Here is a 23,410-nt window from a genome sequence, read left to right on the forward strand (position 1 = left end):
GAGATGCTTTGCCCAGGGATGCTATAGTGTTCATTCATTCATTCACTGGACAGAAGTCTACTTAATGCCATGCTAAGAGGTGGAGGACACATGCGTGAGCTAAAGCTACAACCTTGCCTTTAGCCTGGTCTGGCACAAAAAACAGACTCATTGGGCGCCTGGGTGGCTCAGTCGGTTAAGTTATCTGCCTTCTGTTTTTAGGTAATGATTCCAGGGTCCTGGGATCGAGTCCCGCATCAGGCTCCCTGCTCAGCAGGGAGTCTGCTTCTCCCTCTGCCCCTCCCCCCCCGCTTGTGCATGCGCACTCTCTCTAATAAATAAATAAAATCTTAAAAGGAAAAAAAACAGCCTCGTGCAACCCATCACATATGTGCTGTAGGGATGTTCATGAGACTGTTGTGAAGGTTCTTCACAAAAAACCCAGGAGATATTTCTGTCTGTTACTTGGGTCAAGAGTAGTAGTTCTATAGAATAACTGATCTGTTTTTGATCCCATGGACACTCTACATTTCAAAACTTACTGAGCCTACTCTCTCTCTTTTTTTTTAAAGATTTTATTTATTTATTTGACAGAGACACAGCGAGAGAGGGAACACAAACAGGGGGAGTGGGAGAGGGAGAAGCAGGCAGGCTTCCTGCCGAGCAGGGAGCCTGATGCGGGACTCGATCCCAGGACTCTGGGATCATGACCTGAGCCAAAGGCAGACACTTAACGACTGAGTCACCCAGGCACCCCAAGCCTACTCTCTTTAGAGCTAAACAATGGAGGGCCCCCTTTGGCCACTCATGGTCTGTGAGATGCAACATTTTAGCAACTGTCTCATTCCTAATTCAGCTGACGTCCCCAACCTTTTCCTTCCCTTTTCTTTTTCAGCTACTTTTAATTTGAATCTTGTATTTTGTTTCCTTAATCTTCTGGGGGAAAGTATAGTAGAAGTAAGTAAATAAAAATATACATATGAAATTTTTAGGAAAGTAGAGTAATATGTGCTGAGTCCCAAAACTCCAAAAATTGACTTTTTAGATATCTTTTAAATCTCTACTAAGAACTGCTTTTATTATTTTCCTACCTTAAAGTTTAAGCTTTGGGGGGGGGGGACTAATGGAGAACATTTATTTGGAATCTAGCTGTGTTCTTTTTTAACTGTGTAAGGTTTGAAGGCAGAAATCAACCATTTACACATGAGAATATCCCCATATGCCAATTGACATACAGACCTGCTCTAGTGACTAGGTGACATTATATAAAAAGTGAATTCACTTTAAGTGAATTAAAATGCATCTTCTATTTTTACCAGCTCTAGACTTATGGTCTCAGCTCATTAAGCTTTCTTCAAGTGGCTGCATATTAAGTTCTAATCAAGTCTTTATATAAAATAGAGAGCCAACTGCAGCCAAATCCTCGTTCTCATTTGGAAGATGAGATCTATAGGGGACCAAAAAAAGGCTATTCATTCAGAGGTTAAAGACATTTTTGGTGATGCTGAAAATGATTTGCCACTATATATAAGTTAAAATGATTATCTTTTTAAATTTGATTTTTAGAACTAAGTTAAGAACAAACTTAAATTACTGTTAATTTTACTTTATGAACATATGAGCCTTAGCAGAAGTCAGAAGAACAAAGGAGTGTGTGAGCGAGAATGTGGCATCCTGCAAAGGCAGACACAGCACACAGACAGGACCCATCTTTCTGTGGTGCCCGATCATCGGGGTGCTGGGAGATACACGCAAGTATAATGCTAAAAGAAGAAAGAAGTTTTGCATGCTATTGTTTTTCAATCACTACCATCCTCGTGATCAATCTTCCAGATTCCCTTTCTACTTTGCAGTACGTGTCACATAAAATGGACATATAACAGGATCAGTATATTAGACAACATTTTCCTTTAACTTTTCTTTTACAATGGCCCAAGAGCCTTAAATAAGTGAATATATAGATGTTACCTTTTAGCTCTTTACTTACAAAATACTCAAATGAAAAATGAACCATATTAATACATTTGTATGCATGTATAATCCCAGATGGACTTCTTTTTAATACCAGACAAGACACATCACTGTTACATTCCACTAAGCCTTCTTCATTGGCGTTACCATCAGATTCTTGTATGCATTAAAAAAGGGCCCTCGGGAGCATCACTGAGCATTTTAATGGAACAAAGCCAAAAGGGAAATTCTGTGAGTTAAACAGATGTTCTAGTTTAGAGAGGCATTTGAACAAAGATGAGTAAAATCTCCAAATAAATCCCAAATACTATTTCCTCAGAGCCTACATATATTAAATTATAAGCCAAACAGGGTCTAAGTACTGAGTAAATAATAGTAACAATACTTATCATTAATGTCATTATTCTTATATACCGAAGCTTACTAGGTGACAGGAACTGCGCTGAGTACTTCCCATCATCTTGTTTAATCCTAACGAGGCTGTGAGGGAGATATTGCTGCTATTGCCACTTTACATATCAGGACGCTAAGGCACAGACAAATTAAGAACGTCTGTCTGATGTAACACAGCTGAAGAGTGGAAAGCTGAGATTCAAATCCAGGCAGTGAGACTCTGGAGTTAGTACTTTTCTACCGCATCAGAGTGCAGCACAATACAAACCTTTAAGTCATGAATGAAACTGAGGAAACCTCTCATTAAGTGATCCTTACACTCATTTCTGAGAAGAGGGCACAGCCCTAGTTTAGGTTTCAAATACCCGAGGTTTGCAGCACTCCTCACTCTAGGGGCGACTTGTACAATTTCTGGACTATCACTGCATCTTTGAATCCCCGGTACCCAGCCTAGTTCATGACACACAATAGATACTCAGTAAAAGTTAGTTGATTGAATAAGTGAGTGAACACAATTTAGTCATTGGTTTTAAAAGGAGCAGAAATGCCCTTCAAGGACAATGGCAAACGTATTCAGTCTGATAAAGCCACTGTAGGAAGCTTTCTAAAAAACAAATCTATGATATTAATTATTGATCTCTTTGGTAAATAAGAGCTAGTTCTGTTTTTTCTCTGAAACCAATAGAGGTGAACTCTATCCTAAGACAGTGACAACATCCACAATATACTTCTCTGTGCATCGTGGGAACATATGATTTAGTTGATTTAAACAGGGATGGCTGAATAAAAACATTTAAGTTGTCAAAATGTGATTACGTTCAACTACAAATCTAAATGAAAATACAAGAGTCTAGGGGTTGGGTGTGGTAGCTTTTAAAAAGTTAAAATTTCCAGGGCACTTGGGTGGCTCAGTTAAGCGTCTGCCTCTGGCTCAGGTCACAATCCCAGGGTCCTGGAATCAAGTCCCGTGTCAGGCTCCCTGCTCAGCAGGGAGTCTGCTTCTCCCTCTTCCTCTGCCCCTCCCCACCACTCGTGCTCTCTCTCTCAAATAAATAAAATCTTAAAAAAAAAAAAGTTAAAATTTCCATAAAATTATTTAAAAGTAGAACCTAGTAACAGTACTTGCCGAGATAAAATGTTCCAGTAGCTTCACTTTTTCTGCTAAGATCACTTCTGGCACTAGAAACCAGATGTAAAGGTAAATTTTCCATTTCTGACCTTCAGCTTCAAGGAGGTCAAGAGAAAGAAGTCAACTGTTCAGCTCTATTAAATCACAGACTGACTTTTTGGTGACCAGATAATAACATAGAGTTATACCTATTTTTATCAATACTGCCATGAATAAAGTACTAGTCTTCTGACAAATTTATATAAACCTCCAATAACCAGTAAACCTCAACTTGTAGAAACAATATGGAAACCACCATTTTTGTTTGAGGTTGTTTAATTTTCCCTTCTTTTATCTTAGGAGTCTAATCCTCTCTAATAACAACATTCATTCAAGTTGGTATTTATACTCCTGAATGCTTTATAATGTTTGCACGGGTTTTGTGTAATTCTCTTAATGTTATTGTATTTGTGTTAAAAAAAAAATCTCCATGAAACAATGGTACTTCACAGTTAGCTATGAAGTGAAACAGATGGCTTTATACAGTCACTATTCTCTGGAATATTTTCATCAGTATCTTACTCTGACAAATTTAACTTCTCTATCTAAAAAAGGATTTTAAAAGAAAAAGTAGCTTTATAGGCAATGGAGGTTTTTTTCCTCAAATATGTAATGGTTGCCATTTTTAACCAATTACACAATGTCAAGTAATTATAACATTTGATAATATAATCTTGTAGTTCAAATATCAAATAAATTCTCATACATCTTTTATTATCTTTCTTGGTGTCAGGAATAGAGTAAAATCAGTTAATTAGAATCAAAATCAGAAAGTACTGCATACATGGCTCAGAAAGTACTGCATACAAACCAAATAAAAAGGTTCTTTTCAACCTAAAATATTATAAACTTCAAATTATTATACATACCTAACAGCAAGTCTTTTTTTTTTTTTAAAGATTTTATTTATTTATTTGAGAAAGAGAGAGAGAGAGCACAAGCAGGGGGAGAGGCAGAAGCAGACTCCCCGCTGAGCTGGGAGCCCAATGCGGTGCTCGATCCCAGAACCTGGAGATCATGACCTGAGCCAAAGGCAGATGCTTAACCATCTGAGTCACCCAGGCACCCCACAGTAAGTCTTAAAAATTCAGCTCTGATATGGATTTAATGCCAATTCTTCCATAATTTTCTTCACTAAGAAATTCCAGAAAATCCTTCAAACTCTATGAGCAAATAGCATTATCAGTTTGGCAGAAATTTAGGAAAAATTAAATTTCATTACCATATTGACAGAATTCAGGAAGGTTCAAATTACTATTCTTCACTCCTATGACATGTGATATGTAATTCATCACAGCATTAAATGCATTCACTGATTTTCTAAGCATTTAAAAATGAGCTCTCTATAGCCCTATAAAAAAAGAAGCTTCTCTAATTTTAAAAGGATATTTCATATAGTTTGTAATTTTTTTGGTGCAACTGTACCATGAATATGTATTAAAACACAATTTGGGTAAGAATACCTACAGAATCCCTAATCATCCTACCCCATATCTTTTTGGAATTAGGTAGACATATTCATTATAAACAAAATAAATTTAAGCTAATCAAAAAGGGACAGCAAGTTTGTTTCCAAACCCTGGAACATCTGAAGATAAACTATTATATAGTTAGAATCCCTCACATTTTCCTACAGGTTTGGGCAGTTCGGTAGTTATTGGATAAGCTCTTGTTTATAAATTGGCAGTTAATCCTATTCCAATCCTTTTTAGCTCCTAATTGTCATAAAATTTAAATAAATCTTAATTAGCTAAAATCTCTTGCTGGCAGAAGGTTTTAACCACTTGGGGGTCAATAAGAACCTAAAGCCAGATGACTGTAATACATGCTTGTTAACCATGGAGGAAAGAATTCTCAACAATCCAGATAATAGTATTTACTCAATGCAGCAAATTGTTTTCTTTGGCTAGGTTATATCTAAATATTCTCCTGCTAACTTTAAACACGGACATTACTGAGTCTTTTGAAACTATGAGCCATTCATAAGCCGCTAACCCCGCAGATAACAAGGAACCCCACCCCTTCACTCATACACCTATGTGAGAATCTGGCCTCTTAAGATTTCAGTGTGTATAAATTCAGTTTCTTTAAATTGCAGAGTCGGGCACCTGGGTGGCTCAGTTATTAAGCGTCTGCCTTCGGCTCAGGTCGTGATCCCAGGGTCCTGGGATCGAGCCCCGCATCGGGCTCCCTGCTCCGCGGGAGGCCTGCTTCTCCCTCTCCCACTCCCCCTGCTTGTGTTCCCTCTCTCGCTGTGTCTCTCTCTGTCAGATAGATAAATAAAATCTAAAAAAAATTTAAAAATAAATAAATAAATAAATTGCAGAGTTGATACAGTAAGAAGAAAAAGACAAAAATCTACCAACTAGGCTGAGCAGCCATCCGCTCCATGTAGTCTTTGGCCATGTCTCGAGCTTCCATGTTCTCAGGGTACAGCACGCAAAACATGGCCAAGGCGCCCAAGTTGTTGCCGTAAATTTCATTCCAGCGGGCGCTGTAGTCCTTGGGGTCCCAGGGAGGGAGGTATTCCAAGGGGCTGGACAGCATGGCGTGCACGGCCTCGGTGAGCCGGGCGGCGATGTGCTCGTGGGAGCTGGCCGCCTGCAGCCGGAGCTCCGCCACCTCTGCCCTGGAGAAGTACAGCATCGGGTGGCTGTCGTAGTCGGCATTGGCGAAGGGAATCATGACTTCTGGGTTCTCGTCGGTGATGGAAGCTGACACCAAGCAAAACAAACATATGAAAAACACACTGGGAGCCCCCCGTGTGTGAGTCCTCATCGTGGCATCAGATCTCCAAATCTCCAAGGCAGCCAAACCATCTTCGAAAGATCCTATAGGAGGAAAAAGAAAAGGGGATGTCAACCAGGGGGACATAACAAAGTAGGAAAGACAACCTTGCTTACTGGGAGAGGGTCTAAATATTAAAAACTAAAGCTTAGGAATTTAGATTTAAAAAAAAAATACAATAAAAATTTGAGCTAGGAAGAGACTTACTAAAACCTAATAATTTAGTCACAGGAATAAAAGGCACAACATGAGGAATACGGTCGATGATATTATTATAATAGCATTGTACGGTGACAGTAGCTGTACTTAAGGTGAATACAGCATAATGTACAAACTTGCCAGATCACTAAGTTGTACACCTGAAACTAATTTAACATCGTATGTCAACTATACTCAAATAGGGGCGCCTGGGTGGCTCAGTCGGTTAAGCGTCTGCCTTCGGCTCAGGTCACGATCTCAGGGTCCTGGGATCGAGTCCCGCATGGGGCTCCCCGCTCAGTGAGGAGCCTGCTTCTCCCTCTCCCTCTGCCTCTCCCCCCACCCTCGCTCATGTTCTCTCTCTAATAAATAAAATCTTAAAAAAAAAAAAACTATACTCAAAAAATCTAATAATTTTATTGATTACTTAATCAAGTAAACATGATACTTCAGACATGTACTCATTGAGGAAAACAGAACTTTGGACTTAGGGAAACCATATAATATTTGCTCATGTAGGGAAGACAAACCCTCCTTGGCATTTTTCTCATATTTTAGAACTCAAAAAAGTTTAAATCTTATGGTATTTTTTTAGACATTAACATGAAAACCACAATAACCAAAAGCTGGTGGTGAAATTTGTCTGGGAATCTGAATGGACATTAGGGAAAAAGAGAAAATCCTGTCTTTCTTAATTATAGGCTTCCATTACTCTGGCTTCTCCCGGCTTCCTAACATTCTACATTCTGAAGCAGGGATTAGGATCAATACATCTGTAAGAGTGTAAGCAGACAAAATATTATGAGTAAAGCTATATCCTCTTTGTGTCAGCAGAAGGTGGGGACAGAGAAGACAAAAGCAGGGTAACCGACGGCCAAGCCCATGCATTTCCTGGGCTGACATCAGCAGGTGTGTACTGAAAGGCCAGACAAGGGGCTGCAGGGATTAGAAACGGACAGGCCTTCATTCAGAAAATAAAATCCCAGAATCAAAAGGCTGAAATAACATGTGTGCATTTTCCCCTTATTATTTGAAACTGCTGCCTACTTTTTCATTTTGCATATGGGATTTTGGTGTCATTCAGTAAGTCAGGCATTGAAACCAAACTCATATTTTCTTGACTGCTTAACTTTCTTAAAAATCCTTTTTTCAGTGGCACAGGTTAAAAGAACATCTTTCAAATACAATATTTTTAAAAAAGAAAAAAGAAAAAAAACAAAAAACCTCAGCCTAGTCTGTGTCCCACATCTGGGATGAAGCAGGCATAAAATCCCCCAGAGGAAAGTCAGGGAATTCTTAAAATTCTTCAGAGGGGAAAGGTTATAGAAAACAGACCAGAAAAAGACAGTTTTATGTAAATAATGAACAGTAGTTTTCAATTATTAAAGAGAGAAACTGATGGAGAAAAATCAACCTCCCCAGCTGAACACAAACTATTTTTCTAAGGAAAAGCTGCCTCGTCACATTCATAAGAAAGAAAATCAAAGATTTAACATACACTGGAGATCAGTCCATATTCTCAACTTGCTCTATCTCCAAGAGAAAGGCAATAAGGCATCACTTATGGATACTCTGCCATTAATTCTAGTATTCTTCATATTTCTGAACGTGTTTTAGACTATATATATATATGAAACTCAAGGGTAGCAAATTTGCAAAGCACTGTAGATGTATTTCAAGAGTCAAACTTGTGATTAATAAAAAAAATTGGTATAGCCACGCTAAATAAAATACATGAAATAGAAATAACTCTTGGACTCTACTCATATTATGTCTAGCACCCAAAGCTTCAAGGCGGCTGGCTAGACCCTTCAAGGTCAGAGACCTGGCCAAAAGAAATAGTCCTCTGTGGTTATGTCTGAGGAGGGGTGTGGTCTCTGGCAACACGGAGACATGGCTGGGTCTAAAGTAATGCTGAGTCCCCACCACCCCCACCTCCACCCCGAAGTTTATTATTTTGCTCTTTTCATTGGACATTCACGCAAACAATTAAAAAAAAAAAAACCTGCCTATATTAAATCCCCCAAAGTCTAAGATTGGATGCAGTTATCAATGGAATTAACACTGTGGAGGTTTTTTAGGCATCTAAAGTGAGGATGAATTGGAAGTTTCTCCTTTAATTGACCCCTACATGGATAGTATTGAAGAACTCTCAACTACTCGTTTTTGAATCTGTAGCTCACGTTCTAGGTGTTTGTGGGAGGCTGGATTTTGGGGGAATGGGTGAGAACCCACAGGGAGACTAGAATTTCTCTATCTCAGATCCTATACCAACATTCCCTACAGGTAGCTAAAGCCTGATTTGTTTTATTCTCTCCCTCCTCCCTATGCATCCTGTCCTCCTACCCAGATCCAGAGTCACTGAGGTACTGGGGGCTGCTGCAGAGAGGACTCATGCTGTGATCCCAGCCACTTCTGCCACATCGCTTCCCGTTACGTAGGTCATGCCTGAGTATGTTTAAACAAGAAGAGTTGCTCCTGAAGCACAGAACCTCATTAACATGTTGATTTGGGAATCATGCCACCTCAATATGCCAACTGTTATTGAAGGTTCCCTCGTTATTGCTTCAAATTCACGTGAGGGTGTCAGGGCAGCAAGGCTGTGAGCTACCTACCACACATTTAAAACATAAATTCTTATTGGGATACCATGTGGGCCAGTGCAGAACCCACAGAAATTCTACAGAACAATCACGCACACAGGCCGCCTGGGAAGAAAGGGCCGTAGCATTCATCATGTCACAGAGTGTGTTGCCTTCCTATTATACTGCACTCGACTCACCCAGCCTCCACTGCTCTCCCGCGATTAAGGCCTTCGTTGATCTATCCAAAGAGTTCATTTGTTCTGTATCTGGCACATACCAGTATCACATGGAACTGTTTCCATGCCGTGCCTCACAACAGGACTTAGCACTGTGCTCGACAAGGAAAAGGCAGCTCACAGATGCTGGCTAAACTGAATTAACCCTTGGACTTAGGTGTTGGCAGAGTAGATAGCATCACTACAATGAGCAAGGAGAAACTTTATTCCCTCTTATTTGAAGCCAAAGCAAGTTCTGAATTTTTCAGAAAAATATTTCTGCTAGGAAACTACTCACAAGGCCGAGAAACTTCTATAGCCTAAAAACAAATTTCAAAGAAAAGAAAAGAAAGAATTAAACTTAATTAAAGTCTAACTCAAACTTACTTTAGGCTGATAACCTAAAGGGAGACATCTACCATCTTAAATCTATCCAGAAAATTACCTTGAAAAGCCCCCATTTCCAGTCTTTGGGTTTCCCCTTGAAACTTCTACCCTCAGCATTCTGCATACCACTCTGTAGAGAGAAGAGCTGAAATTACATGAAAGGAGTGTTTCTCATGATCATTTTAGGTGGACGACAGATGGACAGGTTTTATGCCAACTCATCTCAATGGGAAAACTATCACTGGGACATCTAACTGGAGATTTCAACAGAGATATAAAGTTCCTGTTCAAAACACATTTACATTTAAAAGTTAAAAAAAAAAAAAAGTAAATGGATAGGGCAAAAATTGCTGAAAGTGGTAGCTGAATGACTAAAGTTTGGGAGATGCTGAAATGCTAAGTGAAACAATGACCACTGAGTTTATACCAGAAGGGCCAACTCTGACTCTCCCACTGCCCCACCACATACACACACACACACACACACGTTGAACAAGTCTACTTTCAGATGTCTGTGGGTGATCTCTCAAGCCACTCTCCCCCTAGTTCATGTGTTACAGACACAGCAGAGCACTGACGACTCCCTTAAATCTTTAGGTTGCACTTGGCCCAGCTCAAGAGCATGGCATTTTCAATATGGCAACATCATGGGCAATCCCCGGCAGCTGCCATGAATATTTCAGTTTACTCATAAATCAATTCTCAGGATGTTTTTGAATGACTCTATGGAGCCTCATTTCCCCTAAAAGCCTTTCCTCTTCTCTTCCACTATAATACACTAACTTTCCTTATCTAGTTTTCTTTCCCATTCTTCTGTCTCACTCTACACAGCCCAGAAAGCAAAACGTTCCTAAGTTTTCACCTAATCAATAAGTATAATATAGTCATTTAAGAATTACCTGTCACTACCAGATAATTGAGATAGCAATTTGATCATCCCCCTGCCTGAATGCCTAGCTGTATCGGCAGCAGTCCAAATCTGACAGTATGCTTAGGCCAAGCCAAATAATACAAAAAGCATTTAACAAGATGCCTGAATTCTAATTAAGTAGGTCCTCACAAAGCAACAATAAGCCTAAAATTATTTTCCTTTAATCCTGGTTCCAACAATCCACTGCAGTGATTATGACTGCTGACACAGAAATTTTGGTGAAATGCTTTTCACATATTTGATCTTTTACTTTATAATAACTTGATGTGACAAACAGTATTAAGAGTTAGTGTCTACTGATACTCTAACAGTATCTTAGAGGCAGAACTAGAACCCGATCTCTTAAATCCTAAGCCAACATTCTTTTCTTTAACCAAATTTTTAACAATATTCACTGACATTAAAGTTCCCATTTTCGCCATTCTTACACAAAGAAAGCACAGAAAGAATATGCTCAGGAGGAAAAGAACTGAAAACTAGACTAGTAACATCAAGTTTCAGAAATGAAGTAGGTTTCCAAATGGTCACATGGTAGCACAAAAGTTCTTTCAATTTCCCTGGCTTTAGAAAATATAGAAAGTATAAGGATCGAAGAGTGATATCACCCTGTAGAAAGTAAAAGATGTCCCAAATGAAGATGGATTAAAAACGCTCCTTCAGCATGTGTCAAGTCTAAGGAGCACAGCATTATGATTAACACTGGGCATGGAGAGAAGAAAAAAATCCCTGCTCTGCTGTCTGCTAGTTTTGATCAACGACTCCTGCTCTCAGAGTCTCCATTCTCTCATCCATAAAACGATCCCAACTTCACGGGGTGATTAAATATTTTGTGATGCACCGAGCATAGACCCTGACATGAAGAGCTCTATAAATATTTTTAATAAAAGGGAAGACTTTTCAGACATGCACAATTATATTAACCTATTCACAAAATATTTTCTTGAAAAAAACTAAATATTATAAGCAAAATAAGGAAATCACAGATGGTAAGTGACTGGGCAAGGTCATGCCACTTTTTAGAAACTCAGCTGAAACTCAAACAGAATGTTCCTCTCTTTTTTTTTTTTTTTAAGATTTTATTTATTCATTTGACAGAGAGAGACACAGCGAGAGAGGGAACACAAGCAGGGGGAGGGGTAGAGGGAGAAGCAGGCTTCCCGTGGAGCAGGGAGCTCGATGCGGGGCTCGATCCCAGGACCCTGGGATCATGACCCGAGCTGAAGGCAGACGCTTAAGACGCTTAACGACTGAGCCACCCAGGCCACCCCTGCTCCTGACTCTTTAACACATCATTCATTAGTAAGCTCAACACTCACTGGAAAAGAAAGCATATAACCATTGAGACTTTTCAAGTATTTGTCAGGGGTTTTGTCCTCAAAGAAAAGAATAATTATTAAATAAACGATATCTGAGTTTGATTGCCTCCCAAGGCCCATAATTCTTGGTGTGTAAAAGGTGGACTGCTTCTTGCTGTTTTCTTTCAAAAGGCCCAGTGATACAACGGGGCCTGGAAAATAAAACCTCTGGCTGCAGAGTGTTTCCTAGTAATAAATTTATATGACTGAAGGGGTACATGAGTACTTGGGAGATATCTGCTGCCCCTGCCTGAGCTGATAAGGTAACCTCAAGGGTCTGGAGTTAGCTCAGGCAATGTCATCAGTATCTCAGCTGATCGTCCTGGATGTGCTATCTGATGTTAATAAAACCAAAATCCTCCTCCCCCAACATATATAAAACCAGAATGTCACTGCATTCATTTACAAGAAATACAACTATCAGGCAGATTGGGAAATATTTTCTGGCTTCATCAGAAAACCACACAGGTAGTAAAATTATTTGATAATTGCCCGGTGAGGGGCCTTGGGCTTGGGGCAACTCAACCAGTCAAGATCACTGCCGTAACTCCCTTGAAAGGAAGCTGTGTTGTCAGCATCTGTCACAGATGCCCTGGGGATGTCATTAAAAACAAAAATTTTTAAATTGAATTGTAATGATATTTAGGAAAGAAGAGCAAAATGTACATACCCCACAGCTCCTGCCACCACCCCCACCAGGTTTAGCTCAAGAGTACCTGTTCCTGTTTGCCCCAGCCAATGGAGAGACCCAGTAGTCAGTTACCTGATGAGGATAGTTAAATACTTCTCACACTAGAACCGGATGTGCCCACATCCATGAAGGGCTAAAACACAAAACAGTCCTGCAAACCGGACAACAAAATGCCCCTGACTTCAGATCCTCTTCCCTGGAAAATGTATAGGCACTGTAGAAGTTAGCAACTACGACTCCATTGAAACCCAAGTTTCCTCATATTTAGGCCTCCAATCAGGTTTCAGGCAAATTCTGATGCCCTGAGAGCACTAACATATCTTAACAGAACTGCACATTTCCTTCTCTGATCTATTTTAGGATTTAACTCTCAGAGAAATCTATTTCCAAGTATTTGAGAAACATCTTGCTGTGGTCTCACATACTACTTCAAAATGTACACATTTTTAAAGTTCTCCTTTCTTTACTATTTCAATTTTATTAAATGTACAATTAGGATACTTTTTTGAAAAATAATTTTACCTCAGTATCAAAAGAAAACCTTTTATGCCCTTGGTAAATTTCTGTAGTGAAATCTAACATTATTCTTACATACATCAAATCCTAAGAAAACATATGGTTTTGGTACTACACAATCATTTGCTAAAATTATACTCCCTGATGTGTAAAGCCTGTAGACTCAGCCAAAAAAAGAATATTTTAAAAACCAAGGGCTCTTAATCAAAATGAAAGTTCCTTTTACTGAGGGTTTATTGTTTTCCTTATTTCGGGTGAAATGAAATATATCTCCCCAAAAAGTCATTTCCAAACAAAAATCCATAATATGAAATTATAGCACATGGAACCCCCAAGAATTTCCACCCACTACTAAGGGAGTCATTATAACCCTGAACCCACACAGCAAAACCACACTGTGTATAATAATGGTGCTCACCACCTTCACACTCAACATTGGAGAAACTTTAAGTTGGGTTTGTAAGTTGAGTGCAGCTCTGTGCGGTCCAAGACCATTTCTATATTGTTTCTGGGAAAGTTTTTTGTGAAGATAACACATTTTCTCACAATGTAATCTGAAGCTCACTTCTTTCCTAGACCAACAATGGTAACTATATAACTTCCTTCTATAAGAAGAATGGTTAACCTGGGCGCCTGGGTGGCTCAGTTGGTTAAGCGACTGCCTTCGGCTCAGGTCATGATCCCGGAGTCCCGAGATTGAGTCCCGCATTGGGCTCCCTGCTCAGCAGGGAGTCTGCTTCTCCCTCTGATCCTACCCCCTCTTGTAGGGAGCTCAACGCCAGGCTCGATCCCAGGACCCTGAGATCATGACCTGAGCCGAAGGTTATCAAATAAATAAAATTTTTTTTAAATAAATAAATAAAATAAAATAAAATAAATAATTTTTTTTAAAAAATAAAAAAAAAGAAGAAGAAGAATGGTTAACCTAAATTATGTTTAAAATGAAGGCTCCTGGGGCGTCTGGGTGGTTCAGTCGTTATGCATCTGCCTTCGGCTCGTCATAATCCCGGGGGCCTGGGATCGAGCCCCGCGTCGCGCTCCCTGCTCGGCGGGAAGCCTGCTTCTCCTTCTCCCACTCCCCCTGCTTGTGTTCCCTCTCTCGCTGTGTCTCTCTCTTTCAAATAAATAAATAAAATCTTTAAAAAAATAAATAAAAATAAAATGAAGGCTCCATCTCCCATTCACCAGAGGACTACTTGAATAAGTAATTTAGTGGCTATCAAACTGAAGGCATCATTTAGTGGTAGAGTTCTGCCTGGTGCACATTACTACAAAACTAAGAACCATTAAGATCCAGCTTTTGGGGTGCCTGCCTGGCTTAGTAGGTAGAGCATGCAACTCTTGGTCTCGGGGTCATGAGTTCAAGCCCCACGTTGGGCATAGAGCTTACTTTAAAAAATAAATAAATGAAGGTATTACCTAAAAACAAATTAGACCCAGTTTTTGAGAGCATGGCTGTCAGAAAATAGAAAGGAAGTAAAATCTATACTTTCATGGGGGCAAAGAGAAAGCAGGGTAGAGGTATGGTGGAAGATTTACAAAGTCACTGAGGAGATCAATGAAGCAGCTAATTTTGCTTACAAAAAGTCTAAAAGAGGAAATGAAATGGTTATACTTTCTAAGCTATAAGTAAGTTCTAGTTTATCTAGCAGTCTAACAATTGGACACCTTCTAATTGGTACCTCTTTACTACAATTATAATTGATTTTCTTAATGATGGTATTAAAATAAAATATGCTAAAGTATTTTCAAAATTTTTTATTCTGGGGGCACATGGGTGGCTCAGTCAGTTAAGCATCTGCCTTCGGCTCAGGTCATGATCTCAGGGTCCTGGGATCGAGCCTGGCGTTGAGCTCCCTGCTCTGCAAGAAGCCTGCTTCTCCCTCTCCCTGTCAAATAAATAAATAAAATCTTAAAAATAAATAAATAAAATTGTTTAAAAATATTTTTTTATTCTGATACTATTTTCAGATAATATAATGTTGAATATAATTAAGTGTATTTCTTTTTGGTATTCCAAAGTGTTTAAAAAGTAGTAATTTATGCACATTAAGTTTTCCAATGCATTGTTTTCCAGAACTGGAAGATCAATTTCCCATCCATGTCGGAGGTAAGAATTTCTTGTAAATATTAATTAATTAATTCAGCTACATATTGAGCAGCTATTAAATCCAGGAACCGTGCTAGGCACAGGGATAAAAAGTAAACAAGAAACATTATGCTCTGCCCTTAATAATTATAGGATAGAAATCTACGAAAATGATGTTTCTGAGGTTTTGTTTTTTTTTTAAGATTTATTTATTTGAGAGAGAGAGAGCGAGCGTGCATGCATTGGAGCGCGAGCAGGGGGAGGAGCAGAGGGAGGGGAGCAGAGAGAGAGAATCTCAGGCAGACTCCCTGCCAAGAGTGGAGTAGAGCCCCACTCCAGGCTTGATCCCGTGACCCTGAGATCACGACCTAAGCTGAAATCAAGAGTCAGTCTCTCAACCGACTGAGCCACCCCTGAATTGGTTTATTTTAAACTGCAGAACTTGTATTACTCTGACAATAAAAATAAAAAGGAATTCTCCCTTAATCCAACATAATTTATTTAACAGACCCAAAAGAAAATTAACAATCATTTTTTTCTCCAAAATTTTTCTGAACAGTAAGTAACCAAAGATTCTCTGGAAGGTTCTACAAAACCAGCTATAGCTTTCTCAGCAATATCTTTAACCACGAAAACACTTTTCTGGCATTACTGGCTAAAAATATAAAGCATAGAAAAGAAGATAAAGAGAATGAAGCTAGTGGCTAAATATAACTTCATACAATTTCAAATAACAACAGTTAAACAAAACCATAAATAATCATTAAAAAGCTAAAGTACAATTTTTCTTCCTGCCATAGACTGACAAGGGCAGACTGGAGAGGTGGCTAAGAGAGCTCACAGGGGGATCAGAGTGGCTTTTGTTTACTGCTCTGACTTTGGACAAGCAAACTATCGAAACCTAGTCCCTTATTTCAAATGAAGATGAAAATATTATTTGTCTCATATAACGGTTAGGAGAATAAATGAGATAACACCTATAAAGCACTTAACACTTTCTGGTAAGAGTTCCCCCAAAATGCTAGTCATCATTGTTCACCTCAGAACATGATTAGTGGCTGTAACCATAAGCTGGAGCCAGACTTCCAAAGTTTGAATCCCAGCACCACCACGGCCCTAGCTATGTCCCTGTTTTCCCCTCCAGAGACTGGATAAAATAATACCTTCCTCATAGGGTCTCTGTGATCTTCAATTAGCTGATATACCTAAGTGCTAGCAGTCATCATCATCTTCTCAATGAGACCAAGGTCGGTCCAATGGAGAGGAAGTGTGCCATGACACCAGGAGGAAGCGCTCATAAAACTATCACACGCAGAATGTTATTTTTAAAATAGGTACAATGCATTGTGTGCTCAGAACCTTGCAGAGTCATCAGGAGCCTAAAAATATCAAATATTTTGACAAATATAAAGTAGGCCAAGAGGTTTCTCCTTCTTCCAGCTCAACGACACATTTATAACCTTCAGACTACATATTCCAAGTAACTCAACACGTCTGAGAAGAAATCTTCAATCTAATACTATTTCTTCATCAACCAATATTTATATAGAGAGATAAAGCTTTCTGATATACCACAATGACACATGTGTTTACAGCCAGAAAAACATCCTACACATAGAAACACCAGTCTAGATGAAATTTAAAAGATGAAAAAAATCACTTCTGAACCTAAGTTTGACTTCAAAAAATCTTATGTTTGATTTAAATAATTTTCTACTTCCCCAAAATGGCAATACACATTGGGGCGCCTGGGTGGCTCAGTTGGTTAAGCGACTGCCTTCGGCTCAGGTCATGATCCTGGAGTCCCTGGATCGAGTCCTGCATCGGGCTCCCTGCTCGGCGGGGAGTCTGCTTCTCCCTCTGACCCTCCCCCCTCTCATGTGCTCTCTCTCATTCTCTCCCTCTCAAATAAATAAATAAAATCTTTAAAAATAAATAAATGGCAATACATATTAACTTCCAGTTGGTAATGTAACTCCTTGAATTTGTGGCTAAAACTATCTTTAATTCTATAACCAATTCTCCCCCTTGGATTTTTAGATATGTGACTTTCTTTCTTACCAGGTGTGATGGTTAATTTTATGTGTCAACTTGCCGGGCTATGGGTACCAGATATCTGGTTAAGTAGTATTTCTGGATGTGTCTCCGAAGGGGTTTCAGCAAGAGGTTAGCATTTGAATCAGCAGACCAAGTAAAAGTAAAGGAGATTGTTCTCTTTGATATGGGTGAGCCATTCAATCCACTGAGGGTCTGAACAGAACAAAAGGCAGAAGGAGATTTCATTCTCATTCATGCGCACTCACACTCTGTGCGCACTCTGCCTGTCTGCCTGCCTGCCTGAGCTGGGCCATCAGTCTTCTCCTGCCCTTGGACTGGGGTTATACCACCAGCTTTCCTGGGCTCCAGCCTACAGACAGCAGATCACGGGACTTCTCAGCCTCCAGAGTCGAATGAACCAATTCCTCTGCCTCAATGTCACCTTGAGGCCTCCTTTCCTCCTTTCCACCTCTTTCCTGATTTCAGTCAACACCACATGTCCCTGCAGGTCAGGTCCTCTGCTCCTCTAGCCCGGTATCTGCAAACCTCTGTGGAATGAGTCATGACATCAATTATAGATCCTCAGGCTAAGTACCACAAAACACACTTAACCTCTGATATGTAATCTACTCAGTTTCACTCATTTATGAATTTAGCTAAAACTGTGTATATTTGGGGTATGTCCTGATATCATTCTCCTCCAGGATCAGGTCCTATAGGTTTAGCCTCTCACAATGACTCTAAGAAACACTAATAGCATCCTCAAGGCCCTAGCATGCTAACCACGCTATGCAGTAAAGGGTTAACCCAGTAGGCCTACTGCTCAAACCCTGCAAAATTTCTAAGAAAGGCCTGTTTTCAGGACTGGCTCAAGAGGAGCTCTGAGCCCTTGTAATATTCTGCCAGATACACGATTTTTGTATACCTGAGGCCTCGGGCCATGTAGTACCAGCATGACCAGATAGTTTATACTAACACTGATTCATGACAAACTCCTATCTTTGCTCTGAGGGGCAAGACTCTGAATAGCTAAAGTCAGTCATGCAGGTGCTGCGCGTCTACACGTGGGGACCCCAGTGAAAGCTCTGGACACCAAGGCTGGGATGAGCTTCCCTGGCTGGCAACGCTTGGCCCCTGCTGCCATGTACTGTGGTCAGGAGTGCCACTCCACTGAGAGAGGAGACCTGGAAACCTGTGCCTGCTTTCTCCCGAACTCTCCCCCACGCAACTTTTCCCTTTGCTGATTTTAATCTGTACCCCTGGCTGTGTCAAACTATATTCATGATTAAAACACCTTTTTGTGAGTGGCTTCTAGTGGATCACTGGGTCTGATGGCGGTCTTGGGGAATCCCCTCCCCAGTCTGCTTCTTAGTCCAATCATCTTAATTCCTGTGAGAAGTATGAGTCTTGCCACATAATTTGCCCCATTAGAAAGTACTGGCATAATATTCACCAAATCTTTTTCTTGTACTCAACTTTTGCTTTTTTTCTATGATTTATCCCCAGAAAAATGATTCTGTCCAAGGATACTGCTGTTGAAGCAAAAGACACAGCAGAATTTACAGTACCGGACTTAGAGACTGCCTAAAAGCTATAGGTATTATCCAAAAAATGAAATACACAGATGTTAGGCAAAAGGCTTAAAAGAATTTCATGGGAAAGTAATTTGCTGGCATTAAACCTACAATTCCAGCTTACTCAATCAAAATAAAAATTTCATTTATTGGATGAGTATATACACTCATGAGTATGTATACAGAGTATATATTGGAGAGTGATGCTTTTCTCACTATACATGAAGCTCGTTTTTATTTCTTACTTATATTCAAGCATTCTTCCATTTTTCCAATCTTCAAATACTCACCAATGACAACATTGAACCTTTTTTGCTGCCTTTCACATTCTCAAACATTTTTATATGCACTTTTTTTTTTTTTAAAGATTTTATTTATTTATTTGAGACAGAGAGAATGAGAGAGAGAGAGCACATGAGATGGGGGAGGGTCAGAGGGAGAAGCAGGCTCCCTGCCGAGCAGGGAGCCCGATGCGGGACTCGATCCAGGGACTCCAGGATCATGACCTGAGCCGAAGGCAGTCGCTTAACCAACTGAGCCACCCAGGCGCCCTATATGCACTTTTTTTGATTCTCATTTTTGTCTCACAGATCACAGTCCTTTGGCACTGAAATCTCTGAGTACTTTCCAAATGTCCTTTTATGAATCATAATCAAAACTCAGAATACCACAGCCTTGGTTTGTAAAACAATGATACATATATGTAATTAACCGAAAGACACAGGCACTGTATTCTCAGGACTTGCCCATCTCAGTTACCGGCAATCAATACTGCCAGCAACTGAGGCCGAAACTCCCCCTCCTTCCCTTGCCCACTCTGTGTCCAGGTCTAAACCATCAGCCAATTCCGTTGACTCCATCCTCAAAATACATCCAGAATCCAGACACTTTCGCCCCTGCCATTACGCCTAAGCCACAGCATGTCTTGCCAGAATTATTGCAAAGGTCCCAAACTAGTCTGCTTGCCTTCACCCTTACTTCCCCATGGCCGTTCTCAACACAGCAGCCAGACCTGTCCTTGTTCAATCACAATTCAGGTTATGTCACTGCTCTGTTTAAAATCCTTCAGTGGCTTCCCATTGTTCAGAGTAAGAACCAAAGTGCTTACAATCATTCTCAAGGCACTACGTGGCCTGCCCCTGTTGCCTCTCTGTGTCTTTTCCCATTCTAGCCATGTGGCCCGCTTGCTCTCCTTGTACTCATGGGGCATGCTCCTTCCTCAGCACCTGTGTTCTTCCTGCCTAGAATGCTTCCCCCCAGACATCTACATGGCTTGCTCCCTCACCTCCTTTAAGCTTTTGTTCAAATGTGACTTCCTCGGCGAGGCTGGCTGGGACCACGTTATTTAAATCAATCACCACCATTCCCTAACTCCCTTCTGGATTTTACTTTTCTTCAGAACACTTATAACCTTCTAATCTACTATATAATTTACTTATTTCTTTTGTCTGCTTGGCTGCCCCCTCTAGAATGCAAGCTCCATAAGGGCACTTTGCTTTCTGCTATATCCCCAACACCTAGAAGAGTGCCCAGCACTTAATAAACATGCAGAGATTATTTACTGAATGGATTAACTAATGTGTCAAGATGTAAACCTTTAAAAACTCAGAGATAACTATACATATAATTATATAACTACATAAAAAGAAGCAATAAAAATCTTTGTGTACCAAGACAAACCATCTGGAGGTAAAATGGACTACAATGTTTGACCCTTTCAAGGTTACTCAGGGCGATTATTACAGTTTACTGACAGCGGCCCCCATACTCACTGCCCTCTCAACCCTCCCTGGGGCACAAAGCTCGCACCGCATCTGCCCCAGGCTGCAGGTGGCTTGCTGTGCCCCCAAGTCTTGTCACACCTTCGTTAATGTGCCTGGCCCACCTCATATCACACTCCATGCCCTGAGCATCCCATTTTGTTTCCCAACAGTCCACAAATGGTTTTCATGGGTTTTTCTCCAGGTCTTTCTCTAAATGCCACCATAAAACTTTCAGCCCATCTCACATTGGATTAGACATCCCGCCACTTTTCCCATCTACTCCTGCCCAGGCCTCTCTTTCTGCTGGATGGTTGGTTGTCTGGTGCTAAGACTTTTATTAAAGTTGTTCTGTTTTGAAATTTAGAGTGATTCCCTTCATGTCCCCACTTTTAACTGTATTCCCAAAGATTATTATTATTATTTAATGGTTTGGTATAAGAGCTTTATTAGTGCTATCTGCAAATTAAAAAAAAAAAAAACAAACCTTCCTCTACTGATAACATTTCTTTTAGCTAGAGAATTCAAAAGAATCAGGATGCTTTCTAATGAATTATTTCTCGTACACCTATGCCACTCCTATTATTTTGTGCTAAATATCTTATTATGGTGAGTTTTTATAGATCTATAAAGTGTTACTAGCCAGGAAACTAAGGAAAAGCTTTACTAGACTGCTGAAGACTATGATCACTGTGCAGAACAAAAGAATAACAAAAGAATAATGTTTGTGTCTGTATGTCCAAGGTCATACACGCTTAACTGGATGTCTTGGTGAATCAACTGTTTCTATTTCATACTGTCTTTAGCATCCTACTCTGGGAATGGTAGCTCTGTTTTCCACATCTCCTAATCTAGGCATACACTTCTCATCTCCATTCTACACATTTCACCCAACCTCTCTGCTCACAACCAGATTCCACCTAGCTATTTCTTTTGTCAAATCTGATGGTGTTCTCTTCGTGGAGCTGGATGCTGGAGAAAACTCCTTTTGTACTAATCTTATTTTCTAAACTTTCTTCTCATGTATCGTCCTAAATGAATGTGGAGGTAAGAGGACCACCTGTCAGGCAATTCCTGAGTTAAATGAGGCAGGGGAGGGGGAGCAGATGTCACTTAGGCTCCTTCCAATGACACCCTATCCTCTGTTATGCTCTCTGGGAGGTCACATCTCATTCTTCCCAACCCACAAGGAAGGTGGAGTGAGCCTTTTCGATTCCTGGGGCCACCCCTTAGCTCTCTCTGTGACTCTCCTAGTACCTTTGCCACTTGAAATCACCACTTGTGGATGTACTCTTTTTAACCACCGCAGGCAATTTCTATTGTTTGGGGATATTTTTAACTTCCTCAGTGACTTACAAACCTCAATCATATTTGCCCATTCCACCTCAATTCCAACAATAAACCCGAGAGGCATCAACTTCTGACTTCAGCATATTGACCCACTTACTCATCTCCAATAGACTCTTTAATAAAATCCTTACTGTTGATACTTTGGATTTTTGCCTCTTTCCAAAAGTATTCAATTCTTCCTTTCTCACCTATACTTTGGGACAGTGATAAATCGTCCAAATTTATAGAGAAGACTGAAATTATCCAGTGCAAGTTTAATATCCCTAAACTTATCTGAATACTTTTCTCTCCAATCCCCAAATGGAAAGAAGCAAGAGACTGCTATGCTGGAAAGAAGAAAGAAATGCAAAAGATCCCTTCAGGAGACAGGGAGATATCCTTATCTCAAGAGTCTCTGTGACACGTCCATCACTGCAGCCATTCAGGGAATGGTGCAGGTCCGGGCAAATAGGAGACAGAAAAGCCAAGGAGAGGTCACTAACTGTCTCTCATACAGACCTACCTCCCCTCTTCCACAATCCTTCTGGCACACCATGGCCATAGTGTGATAGACTCAAAAGATCTGACTTGGAGTCTGTTACGGGTTGAATTGTGTCTGATAAAAGTTCATCATGTAGAAGTCCGAATCACCCATATCTCAGAATGTGACCTTACTTAGAAACAGGGTTGTAAGATATAATTGATTAAGAAAAGCTCATATTGGAGTAGGATGGGTCCCTAATCCAATATGGTATGTTTATAAAAAGAGGACATTTGGAGACAGAGAGACACACAGGGAGAATGCCATGTGATGATGAAGGTAGAGATCAGGGTGAAGTACTGCCAAGCCTAGGAATGCCAAAGACTGACAGACACCACCGGAAGCTAGCAGAGAGGCATGGAACAGATTCTCCTTCATGGCCTTAGAAGGAACCAACCCCATCAACACCTTGATTCTGGACTTCTAACCTCTAGAACTGTGAGAATAAATTTCTGTTGTTTAAGCCACACAGTGAGAGGTACTTTGTTACAGCAGCTCTAGCAAATGCAGTCCTAGCTCTACAATTTTCTCATTTCAAAAGCAGAGATCGTAATTCTTATTGCTATAAACAATAAATACATATAGTGCTTACCAAGTGCCAGGAACGGTGTTAAGTACTTCACACGGATTAACTCATTTAATCTTCACCACAGGCCCATAATGTAGATATTAGTATCATCCCCTTTTTACGGATGAGGAAACTGAGGCATAGGTGGACTGAGTAAGTTACCCAAGGTCACATACATAGTGAAGAGCCAAGAGAGAAACCCACGCAGTCTGACCATACTACCCATGACACAACTATCTTTGTAAACCACAAAATTCCTCACAAATTAAACAATCACGATTATAATATCACTTTTCTATCCAAGAGCCTCTATTTCCCACAATAAAACGAACAAAT

The 23,410-nt window shown here is 40.2% G+C and overlaps 1 protein-coding gene across 3 annotated transcripts in view; it reads right to left on the bottom strand.

Moving 5' to 3' along the window:
• Positions 1 to 23,410, bottom strand: part of DSE (dermatan sulfate epimerase) — a 78,249-nt gene that overhangs the window by 45,324 nt on the left and 9,515 nt on the right. For 2 of the 3 annotated variants that reach the window (XM_032408019.1, XM_032408018.1), the window contains exon 2: positions 5,874 to 6,342. In XM_032408019.1, the coding sequence (XP_032263910.1) occupies positions 5,874 to 6,289 (416 nt within the window). In that variant the 5' untranslated portion in view covers positions 6,290 to 6,342. Of the gene's footprint in view, positions 1 to 5,873; positions 6,343 to 9,741; positions 9,923 to 23,410 lie in introns of those variants that run through there. The other variant, XM_032408016.1, reaches the window with a different exon arrangement.

This window comes from Phoca vitulina, unplaced genomic scaffold (genome assembly GCF_004348235.1).
Source record: "Phoca vitulina isolate PV1807 unplaced genomic scaffold, GSC_HSeal_1.0 scaffold9, whole genome shotgun sequence".
In the NCBI taxonomy this organism is placed as follows: domain Eukaryota; kingdom Metazoa; phylum Chordata; class Mammalia; order Carnivora; family Phocidae; genus Phoca; species Phoca vitulina.